Below are 12,587 nucleotides of genomic sequence, written 5' to 3' on the forward strand. Positions count from 1 at the left end.
TTTTTCTGTAATAAGAGCTGAGATTATGATGGCAGTCATTCAGATAGGTAAAGGTAAAGGTAAAGGCCCTCCCGTTGATCGTCGATTTGCTCGAGCGGGCCCAGTAACGTCTCCATTGGAGACTTTGTTGTTACTGTGTCTGGCATATCGAATACTCTGGGTAGCTTGCCGGGCTCTCCGAGAGGGGTGGAGGAATCGAACTCGGGTCGGCCATGTTGGCCGCGTGTAAGGCGAACGCCCTACCCGCTGTGCTATCGCTCCAGCCCATTCAGATAGTATGCATTAAAAAGACTATCCTGACTTTTCCCACTTGGTCCAGTATTATTTTCCTTCCTCCTACTCAGAGAATGGCTGTTCAGTAGTCCAGCAGTCCACACTTCCATAGCAGAGATGCTGGTTAAAAAAAGGGGGCGGGGGCCATCAATTTGAGTCAGTCTGTTTCCTCCTCCTTCTGGATGGTTTCTTCTTCCCTCTTTTACCCCACCAATGAAGAATGTCTTTTGTTCTTGGGGTAACTTCAGTCAGCCTTCCCATTTGCCACTTCCCCTCCCTCCTCTCGCAGGAAATCAGGGTGATTATGGACCATCTCTTAGCTGAGGTGTTAAGGGTTTATGTAGTGTGTGCCGATGGATGGCTAATGGACTCAGTTGGGTTGTTTCAATGAAAGTTTCCCACAATCTGATCCTAAAGTGGAAGCCCTGAGTGAAGCTTTTATCACTCTTTCACCAGGCTCATCAAGGACTTCCTTTTCCTCTCTGGAAAATGTATTTCATGCAGCAGGTTTCTAATCCAAGTGTTTCATCAATCAGCAGTCTAGTGTAGGTTTGTGGTTCTCCTGGAGTGTTTTACAAGCTGGGATGAAGTTTCTTGCTCTGCTCTGTTCAGTCCTCTTGGACTCTTGGACCAAAAAATACCCAATCTGCAATTTCCTTCTGTCTATTATGATTTCTTCTTTTAGTTGCTATTAGAATTATTGTTTTGTTTTCCAGGGCATTATCTTAATAAAGGCATTTCTTTCTGGGCTGTGCTTGACCTGTGAATGAGACTGGAAATCTGTTTCTTCTCATGGTTAATGCAAAGTTAGAGTTCTCAGAAAAACAAGAAAAACAGGAGTCTTTGAAACGTGATCTCCTTTACCAATAATAGCTTCTCTGTTGTGAAGGGATGCTGGGTGTGGAGACAGCCAGAGCTGGTCAGTCTAGAGTGATTTATTTCTAAGAGAAATGTCCTCCTACCCCAACTCCCCGCCAACCCCCCTCCACACACACACACAATGGTCAGAATTTTATGTTTTGGTTGTTAAAGCAAAAGAAGACAAAGAAGAAAAAAAGACATTTTAGACTTACAGCACTAGCAGAAATATTGGATGACAAGGAAAGGAAAGTGAGATACAGGATTTCGGCATGTTTCCTAGGCTGCTTTCTGAATGCTTGACAAACATGTGAGTTTGATGCCTTGTATCACACAGCTAAGGCTGAAGATCACAGTGACTAATATGGTTTGAGCTGACCCAAAAGTCCACTTAAGCATTTAATATCAGAGGTCATGAACTAGGCTCAATGAAAGGGAAGAGATTCGGGAGTCTTTATATTTATTGTTGGTTTTGTTTCATTTTTTAAACATATTTTTAAAGGGTGGGAAAAAAATTTCCCATCTTTTCAGGGAAACTACTTGACTCACATTTTCTCAAAGGAGGGATTTTGTCCCCAAATTCTTTGCTGGCCATGTCTGGACTTAGATTAAAATTTGGGGTGACTGTTTTCCCCTTCTCATATTTTAAATCCACCCACAGCCTTTTTGAGACAAACCTGTCCCAGCCACCATGACAGGGTATCGCAGCTGTCTGAGGAGTTTTTTTTTCCCTGTTATCTTTCCATGTTTGAAGAAAAGAGTTGTTTCTGAGGCTGCCGTGACAGCTCTGTCATTTCCCTCACACCTCTGAATTTCTCTTTCTGTTGTCAGTCAGCAGACAGCAGTCTGGGGATTCTGATGGGCCTGAGTGATGTCCAAATACCAGAGACTGGAGAGAGGCCTGGAGCAGTGCATCAGAAGCAGTCATCTCCTCCCTTTATCCTGAGAATTGTCAGGAGTTTACAAAGTCCCCTCAATCCAAGATCCCAGAATCTCCACTGTTGCCATCTGCAGCCTGCCAGGGGCAGGACTGGGGCTTTTTTGAATATTTCTCTCCCAGAAACTTTGTTTCCCGGGCTTGGATTGAGTTCCTCTGGCATCTGTGTTACCCTGAGGAAGATTTTTGTTTTAGATTTTTCTCTCAGTCTCTGCCTCTGTCTGTTGGTCTCTCCTTTTATTCCCTCTCTCCCTCCCTCCCTTTCTCCTCCCTCCCTTACTTGCTCTCTCCTTTCCTTCCTTAAGTTATCAGTTATATAGCAAGATTGAGAGGAAGATAGATATTTCCTGTCCACTCTCCACACTCACAGCAGCTTCTCCAGAGTCACACCTTTGTGACAATTGCTGAATCAACAATAGTCTCTCTAGAATCGCACCTTTGTGACAATTGCTGAAATTATGCTGACACATCTTAATCACTCAGAGGCCGTAGTTGACATCAGGCTTCACTGCTGGAGTTGGACACTGTATGGGTTTGGAAACATGCATCATGGCACATCTTTGCCATTAGAGTTGTACCCTCCTGTGTTCTGCCTCTTGGTCCCTCCACACTGTAGAGCAATTAGTATTCTGTTAGGAGGAAGCCCTTTTAGTATGAAACCATTGTAGCAACAATAGCAATAGCTCCTGGGGTTTTTGAGTACTTGTATGCCAGGGCCCTGTATTTTACCTACCTATCTCATTTCTTTTCTAACAGCCTTCAAGAGAGTGATGTTTTTCAGTCCATTTTTAGTCATGCAGTTTTAGGGGTGCAGATTCAGTAAATGATTGTAGTCAGTTACCTGAGACATGCAGTAAATAAGTGACAAGGCTGATTTGAAAGCAAGATCCACGTGGCATTGTTGCCACAAGACCATAAGCCAGATACAGTACTCCTATATCACAAATGTCTTTTCCAGTGCAATGTGGCAATTGTCAGCGACCTTATCCTTTGAAGCATGTTGAAACCTGGATTAAGAAGGTAACTAATTACAGCATCATGAGTATGACGTTATCAGAGGTGGTGAGGGATGGTACAGAAAGGCAACCTATGGGTCAGAGAGATAGTACATGGGTTGGGCAGTTGCGTTGCAAGCTGCAAAGGTGAGCTCAAATCACCAGCAGCACACATGGTTCCCCAAGCCCTACTAGAATTGATCCCTGAACACAGAGCCAGAAATAATCCCCCAGCACCACCAGTTGTAGCCCACAAAACCAAAACCAACCAACCCAACAAACAAACAAAAGGCTACCTGCATTGGGAACAAAGAATTCTCTAATCAAGCAATCTCAATTGAAGGTTCACACAGTGTGCCTCTGTGGGTCAGAGAAACAGCTCAGGGGACTGAGCACATTCAATGCAGTCAGGAGGGTCAGACTTGATCCCAGATGCTGCCTAGTCTCCCAGTGATGGCTGGAAGCAACCTAGACTATAGGTCTGGGAGTAGCTCCTGAGCACTGCCATAAATGTGCCCCAAACCAAAAGGTAAATGAAACCAGAGTGTCCCCAAATATATTGAAATATTGGCTTGACTTAGCTCTCCTTAGAGACCTACCCAATTTACCTATTGATTCTGAGTACCCTACCAAGGTTTTGAGGGAACTCAATGATTATTTGCCAACTTTTGCAGAAAAAGGTATTAAAATTTTTTTTCGTAACGGGGCTTATTTTGTCTCTTTTTACAAATAATTTTAAAGGGGTCAATTTTGTCTCTTCTTTCAATCCATGTCTTACCATTTTCTCTGGTTTTCTTCTTCTAATTTGTATCAAGCATCGATATCTTCCTCTCACCCACAAATGTGTCCTGTCCCTGGAGACTGGAAAGGAGGATGAAAACAGTCTTGTCTCAGCAGTCCCTGACTGGAACTCATTCCTGTCCAGCCCAGAGCTTTAAGTGAAGTACAATACACAAAAATATGATGCTCATTTTTTCTTCCAAAATATTTTTCTTAGGTGTCTATTTTTCTGGAGATTGACTCTTTTTGTATGCAAATTCTGCCTCTGTTCATAGAAGTGAGACCTTGGAGGAAGTTGCTGGACTTCTCTGTGTCTTTGCTTCTTTGTATGTAAAATGGAAGAACAGCAGTCCTTGATACATAAGATTGTTTTGACTGATATCATTATAGTTGGCACTGTCATGGCCCTTACTAAGGGTCCAGCCCATTTTAAGAACTTCACAGTTATTTACTCATGTAATCTTCATAACAAGTTGGTGTAGTTAGAACTTCTTGTTCCCTTTTGTGGAGGATGAGGGGGAAGAGAGGTCACACCCAGAGGTGCTCAGGGAGTACCCCTGGCTCTGCACTTAGGGATCATTCCTAGTGATATTTGGGGAACTTTATAGGGTACTGGGGATTGAACTTGGGTCAGTCGTGTGTAAGGCAAGCAAGCTACTACTTGCCTATCTAGCTCTCTGGACCATTTGTTTCCTGTTTTACAGATGAAGAAACTGAGTCGTAGAGAACTTACATGATGTGTTAACAGTCAAATAATGAACCAGTGCAGCCAAGATTAAAATAAAAAGTTCTGTTGTGGCTGTAAAGAGAGTAGGGTGGCTATGGTCCTTGTGTTGTAAGAAGCTGATCTGGGTTTGGTCAACGATCCCATAAGTTCCACCAGGAATAATCTCTGCACAGAGCCACGAATAAACCCTGAGTATAGCCATTGTGGCCCAAAATCCCAAAGAAAAAAAACAGCAATAACAACAAAAAGCAAAACAAAAATGAAGTATTCTGTACTTTTACTGCTATCTTATTATGGTTTTCTAAGATTTAATAGCAGCAAAATATGGTGAGCTCCCAGTAAATATTGACTGTCATAATAATAGTAATTACAGTTTTATTATTAATATGAGGTACCATATATAAGTTCTGGTAGTAAAGAGAAGCCCAAAAGAGTTCATCTGGATGTTTTGCAGATAGTGAAGAAGACAGATAATTAAATCCAAAAGAGTTCATTTGGATATTTTACAGATAGTGAGGAAGACAGATAATTAAATGGCAATAATCAAATATAAATAAGCTATGTGGGAAGATTTAAATGATTCTATAGATGAAAACATCATTTCTCTAAATAAAATTTATGAGAAATTTTATTTCAAGGCAGACACTGTGCTAAACTTTAAGAGTGTTAGTTCCTTCAATTCTGCACATTGGATGCCACTATTTTTTATTTTATAGACACTGAGTACTGGAGAAGACAAGTATTGTGCCCAATGTCAAATAGCCAATAAAAGTTTAAGCTGAGATGGGAACCCAGGACTGGCTTACTTAATTTGTCTCTTGAATATTCAAACACTGCCTCATTTACTTAGGTGTCTCTATGTTGATAGTGGTTTCCAAGGACTTCCTAGCCCATTCTTCAGAGTTGGAAACAAGAGGAGCCAATCAAGAAGGAGTCCATTGCTTTCCTCTTTACTTTTCCCTTCAGCCCTCTGTCCTTAAGTTTCTGTTTTATTTAGAAAATTGATAATTGGCTGGAAAGCTATTGTTTAAGATCTCATTCATCGATTTTCTTGTGTTTTTGGAGTGGACTTTCCTCCTCCACATGTGTGTTCAGGCAATTCTCTCTTCATGGAATGCCAATGGCTTCATCTTTTATGGCCAGATTAGGTACCTGTTTCTGTGACCTCCATTAAAATTCCTCTGTTCACATTCTTCGAAAGTTGGACTCTCATGCATTTTCTGTTGGTTCAGTTTCATTCATGTTCAACTGTTCTGTTACTCTTTAGAAATAGAAAACATGGCACTTTAGTTTTCTGCAAAGTCTTATCACAGGCTGATAAACAAGCCAGGCCTCTCCAAATGTAATCATTGTTGATTTCTTTCCTTTCCCCTTCATCCCTATCCCCCATATATACCTTCATTCTATCACAATGTCTTGTTATCTCTACTCCTGAAATATTTCCCCAACCTCCTGACAACCTGGGCCAACCCACTAGACATTTTGCTGGCCAACCACAGCCTTTTTTTTTTTTCTTTTTTGGGACACACCCGGAAAAGCACAAGGGTTACTTACTTCTGGCTCTTGCACTAAGAAATTACTTCTGGAGGTGCTTGGGGGACTATATGGGATGTTGGGAATCAAACCTGGGTCAACCGTGTGCAAGGCAAACGCCCTACCCACTGTGCTATCACTCCCGCCTGTGTGTTTTCAAAAGGTCCGGCAGGGCTCTGTCTCTCCCACTGCCCGGGTTTGGTAGTCTCGTGCCGCTTCCCCCACCCGGAGGAGGTTGAAGGCGATGGGTAGGTGAAGGAATGAACAAGGGCCACACTGGTCAGTATCAGTTGTTGTTTATTCCAATCTTCACTCCCCTTCTGACTCTGCCCACTGGAGCCCGCGCCTCTGCCTGAGCCTCAGTCTCTGCTCTCTCGAGCTCAAGCCCAAGCCCGAGCTTGAGCCTGAGTCTGAGCCTCAGACTCCTCCTCAACCTGAGCCTTCTCTCTGCTCTCTTGAGCCCCAAGCCCCCTCCGAGCTTACAGTCTTAGTTTATATAGCAATCACGTAGGGTGGTGACACAAAGGTGGGTTGAACATTAATAAATCAGCAAAGAGAGGTAAGACCATTTCTAGAGGAGATTAACTCAAGGATAAAATCTCATCTAAAAAGATTATTCCAGATTACTAGGATATCTGCTCAAGGGTGGGATCCCAACAAGGGTGTGTTATTTCCTCAGATAGTAATCTACTTAAATAGTTGTAGTAAATCTACTTCCAATGTTTCTAGCAATGCCATTCTGTATGAGCACAGTAAGAGATATAAACTTAAAGTTTCGTTCTGCCTGAGGACATCTCATTATATATTCTGCAGCCCTCAGGCCAGGTTAGCCTTCCTAGCCCCAGCAGGGTCCTAGTCTTGCCGTTACTTACTTTTGGATCATGACAGCATTTGTCCATGATCATGGCCTCAATTTATAGTTGAGTATAGTGACACTTTGACCTGGCTCATTTCTATGCCAGGGTAACTCACAGCTTGTCCTAGGTTCATTCAGTCCCTCGTTGGGATCCTGCTTTTGGGGTGCTAGGAACTAGGGGCAACTGAGTCAAGCAAGCAGATGCCCAGGAGTAAATATTATTCGGAGTCAATCAACTCCCAAGTAATGTTAACTGTCTTCCTGTGGCCATACAGAAAGGACATTGCTTTAAGGTACACTATTAAAAGACATACAAGTTCAATACAATAAAATACAAGTCCTTAGAAGGATCTGATCTTATAAGCTAACAGAATCTGATTAGGGAGAAAAGGTGATTAACTGGCTGGGGAGGAGAGCACAAAGAAGAGTTTATAGATAAACAGAGGAATGGGAGCACTGTGATGGGTGTTACCCAATAAACCTGAGCTCCTTGTGGCAATGTTGTCCTACACCAGCCCATTCTTCTTTTTTCCTTCTTGTCTCCCTATAGTCTATTTTTCACATGGGCAGCCTGAGTAGATGTCTTAATTTTTCCATCAGAATGTGCTATGTTCTTGTTTTGAATCCCTTCAATGGTTGCCTGGTGCACTGGTGTATAAGATCCAAAGCCCATGCAGGGGTTGATATGATCTGGCCTTGCTGGTCTTTCTCAGTTTATCTTGTAATCTATTCTGATCTTGGGAACTCTAACCCTGCCAACTTTGCCATCCTTATGTTGTGCTTTTAAGAAAATGCATTCTATTTTTTTGGTTTGTGTTGTCTTAGAGTCTTTAACAAGTTATTCATTATGCCTGAAACATTTTTTTATATTTACTTTTTATTAAAAACACCATGATTTGCAGAGTTGTTCATTATATAGTTGTTTCAGGCATTGAGTGTCCTAATCCCACCAGTGTTCCTTCCTTCCACCAATGTCCTCGTTTTTCCTTCCATCCCCAACCTGCCACCTTTGGCACGTAAAAAATTTACTTTATATTCCTTGTTTCAACAAAACTTTAAGAAATAGTAAATAGCCCCCACGAGCAGCTCTCCAGCATGGCCATGGCCACACAGGCACATGGACCGAATTTGGAAACCACCAGCTTTAGGCAGAAATGTGAATGGACTATGCATTAAGCTACAGTGCTGTGTCTCTGCCTGGGATGGAAAGGGTGTCTGTCTCTTCCACCTTCCCCCCAACCCAGTGGCAGGGTGGCTGCCACCTCAGAGCTTACTGGACAGCCAGGTATGAACTGGTGGTGATGGGGCAACTGTGGCCTCATGGATGGGGGGCAGAACTGGCACATCCTTCCCGCCCCACCGAGACCACGAGTTGCCCCCCACGAGCAGCTCTCTGGCACGGCCATGGCCCCAGAGGCACACAAACCAATCTCAGAACTATGCGGCTTTTGACAGAAATCCCTCCAAACTTAATTAGTAAAATATCAGTAATCCAAAATTGTGCGGCCCCTCTTGTGGCCGCGTGACATCATATGGTCTTCATAACCAGCAATAGATAACAAATTATTTCTCAATGCCTTTTCAGCAGGTCTGATTGCTGGGGGGAAATTCCAAATAATAATGGTGTATCATTTGTCAAAATAATGAATGTAATCAAAGTAGGGAGAGAGTTAAGTGGAAATCATCTGCCTCACAGGCATGGGGAGGGGTGGGATGGAGGGTATATTGGGGTTCTTGGTGGTGGAAAATATGCACTGGTGAAGGGATGGGTGTTTGATCATTGTATAACTAAGACTTAAATCTGAAAGCTTTGTACCTGTTCTCACAGTGATTCAGTAACTATATATTTTTTTAAAAAGTAGTAAATAGAATGACCAGAAAATAAATCAGTAAGAGCCTGTTGTCTGGGACATTCTTGATTTATTTGGTTAGCCCCTATGTTTCAGGTCTTAGCTGGAATGTCACTTCCTCAAAGAAACTCTCTGATATCTGTAAGTGAAGTAGCCCTTACTCCCAACTGCCACTCACTCCCTACCCCGTTACAATATTGCCTTTTCTTTAGAGCATCTGTTACTCTCTGAAAAGGTGTTATCTTCATTTTCTAACATGTGTATTGTCTTCTTGCCCAAGTAGCTTCATGAAAGAGATCCTTCTCAGCTGTGTTTGAGTCTGCATCTAAGCTCAGGGTGACTGGCCGCAAATGCCAACTAATAAGTAATAGCCAACTAATGTATATTAAAGTTTCACTATCTTCCAGGCATTGTTCAGTTTTCACAATGACACAGGACATGGATATTCCAGCAGTTCTATTTTATAGGTGAGGAGATTCAGAGGATTTATGTAGTGGCCCAAAGTCACAGTGCTAGTAAGTGGTAGAACCTGGATTCAAAACCTGATGGCAGTAGTTCAGAGCTTATGTTTTTAATCACCAAAGTACAGTGCCTCTTCAGTATGCACTTAATACATACTTGTATTGTGAATGATATGAATGAACAGAAGATGCCTGATGGGGTCTTGTTGGGTGAGTGCAAGCATGGATTACTGTGGAAATGTTCTTGGACTAGACATTGTCAAATACACCCTAGAGAAGAAGATATGGGTGTGGGTGTGGATATTAAATGCCCCACAACCCAAAATGGGTTTTGCTTACCATGCAACTGCTATTTATACTTTATACTTGATAGAGCCGTCTGGTTCAATGGTTCTTTATAGAAAAAATTTAAGAAGAGAGAATTGTGGGAAATATTTTGTTTTCCCTGAGAGCCTGGCTATGTATTTACTTCAAGTTTTATTAAATGAGTTATAAATTTTCCCAGCAATTTACTCATAGCTCAAGAGGTTTAATTTGCATGTGTTGCCTTTTACAATATGCTTTTCGTAATGTTGCAGATGCTTCTTCCCCAGCTTCAGTAAACAACAGGCACTCAGCCAGGTTTTTGACTGAACGTGTGCCAGGCCTTGGAAATACAAATTAACTCTGTAGTGGATGCATGTGCCATGGCGTCCACACGCCCTGTCTATCCAGGGCATCTGGGGATCTGCATGAAATTCCTGAAGGGCAAGAAGCAAAGACTTTCTGCATATCTCTGTTAGACATATTTTTGAATATTTGTTCCAGCTACAAAGTAAGTCAGTAAACAAATCTTTATGCTTAGACATTAGACATTGGTGCTATTTAAAGTAGAGAGTTGTGATGATAACAAAAAGGGTCTATTGGGGCATGAGGTTGACCTCTAGAGAGAATAGAGTTCTAGATTGTTCTAGAACAATTGTTCTAGATTGAACTGATCTACTTGAACTAATCTCTAGAAATATCAGTGTTCAGGGGAACTGGTCAGGGATATATGCTGGGGAAAGTGTTAGTGCCATAAAGAAGTCAACTTCTCTTAGAGGCCAGTTGATTTTGGGGAGAGAGCATTAGGATTGAGAACTCACCCTATAGGGTCCCAGTGTTTTGTTTGTTTTCAGCCTCTGTAAGACCTGATTATGGTTCTTATACCTCTCTGTGCCCCAATTGCCTCATTTGTATACATGGACTTATAGTGGTTCTTATCATATAGGTTTATTGGCAGGATTATGTAGAATTTTGTCTACAAATCACTTGAAACCTAGTGGTTCATAAAGGAATACAGATGGTAGTACTGTTGTCCCAGAACTTGTTTAGTTCTTTGATTACTTAGGGGACAGATTTTCCTGGGGAAGGTTTTCTGGTTAGATTTTGATTTGGAAAGTGATGTCAGAATAAGAGATGAATTGTGTGTATAGTCATTAGAATGAGCTTCACTTGCATGCAACAGAAAAGCTCATTTCTTTCTTATAAAGAAATATGAAGATATGTAATACAGAGTTAGTGCAAGTTTCATGAGGGATCCTGGTTCTTTCTCTTTGGAACTCTGACATTCTTAGCATATTTTGTCCTAACTCAGGATGATGACTTCTGCTTTTATCACCATGTATTCATTTTAAGAATGATAAAGGAGGGAAAGTAACAAAAAACAGTTCCATTTTCTTTTGAGGAAACTTCTTAGAAGTCCCCAATAACACATCCTTTACATATCACTGGCCAAAACTTAGTCACAGAGCCACAGATACCTGAAAAGAAATCATAATCTTTCAGCTTGGCTGCTACATGTCAGATGAAATGTAGGTTATTTCACGGAAGTGGTGGTAGAGAATGGTTGTTGGGGTAGGAACTATCTGCATACTCTAAGTTCTGGCCCATAGTTTATGTGACATGAGGTAAAAGGGACCCTCAGGTCCCTAGAACAATTTTTTCCTTACATTTATTCCTAAAAATGATGATTTTTTGTTTAAATATTCTAATTTATATGTACCTGAGAATCTTTCTTAACAAGAATGTCAAATCCAGGATTTTGTAGGGAATCATATGTTATATAATGTTTTAAAAAATGAAATTAAAATCTTTTTTTAAAAAGATTTACATAGGAGTAAATCCAATTCCAAATTCCAGTAGGCGGGGGTCACACAATTCCAAATTCCAGTAGGCGGCAGAGTCTGGCAAACTCCCCGTGGCGTACCCAATATGCCAAATACCAGTAACAATGATGGGTCTCATTCTCCTAAAGAGCCTTGAATATAATCTCAGGGCTAGGATGAAGGAGACGTTACTGGGGCCTGCTCGAGGCAATTGATGAATAACAGGATGATCTGTGATCTGTGACATAGGAGTAGCACAGCAGGTAGGGTGTTTGCCTTGCACACGGCCGACCCAGGTTATATTTCTCTATCCCTCTCAGAGACCCTGCAAGCTACCAAGAGTACCCCGCCCGTATGGCAGAGTCTGGCAAGCTACCCGTGATGTATTCGATATGCCAAAAACAGTAACAAGAAGTCTCACAATGGAGATGTTACTGGTGCCCACTCGAGCAACTCGATGAACAATGGGAGGACAGTGCTAAAGTGCTACACGTACAGAGATGAGAAGGACAGTAACTTTAGTGGTTGTGTGTGACTGTGGAACCAGGTGGTCTGAATTTGGATCTTTGGTATGTCCTTTATTGGCCAGGTGACCTTGGCTATTCAATACCTGGTATTCCTCTCTTTAAAACGATAATAATACTGGCCACTTCATAGAGTTATTGAAAGGTACAAATGACTTAGTACTTGTGAAACTCCTAGAATAGTTCTCAGAATGGACAATTTTCTCATAAATGTTTCTTGGTATTACTGTTGCTGTTAATGTTGCTCTTATTATTGTCATCGCTGTTTTTTATATGGCTACTTCTATTACTATGTCTATTAATTATAAGAAATAACTCTTGAATGGAGCTTATATTGAGGGTTATACATGTGACTGATGATTAGGGGGATGAGGTTGGCTACCAAAGAGGATGAGTCTTAGATCTAGTCTTAGATCTAGCTACTTGTAGTTTAAAGTAGTTCCATATATGATAATGACATTGCTTAGAGTATAGTAGGTTTGTGTTGTACATAATACCAAATATGATGGGTTTACTTTAAAGATATCAATTGCAAGTTCTCCAACTCTTGTAACCTATGTGTTTTTTTTAACTCTACAGATGTGAGTATAGTCTGGGATAGGATAAGTAAATTACCCAGTGGTTCATATAAACCAGCTTCAAAGCCCTGTTGAATGAAATCTCTACC

The 12,587-nt window shown here is 41.4% G+C and overlaps 1 protein-coding gene across 1 annotated transcript in view; it reads left to right on the top strand.

The window, feature by feature from the left end:
* The first annotated feature begins 739 nt into the window (after positions 1-739).
* The window catches only part of LRMDA (leucine rich melanocyte differentiation associated), a 635,497-nt gene continuing 623,649 nt past the window's right edge, over positions 740-12,587 (top strand). Inside the window, exon 1 of the mRNA XM_056113521.1 lies at positions 740-818. Within this exon, the coding sequence (XP_055969496.1) occupies positions 763-818 (56 nt within the window). The 5' untranslated portion in view covers positions 740-762. The remainder of the gene's footprint in view (positions 819-12,587) is intronic.

This window comes from Sorex fumeus, unplaced genomic scaffold, assembly GCF_029834395.1.
Source record: "Sorex fumeus unplaced genomic scaffold, SorFum_2.1 ptg000020l, whole genome shotgun sequence".
Lineage (NCBI taxonomy): Eukaryota > Metazoa > Chordata > Mammalia > Eulipotyphla > Soricidae > Sorex > Sorex fumeus.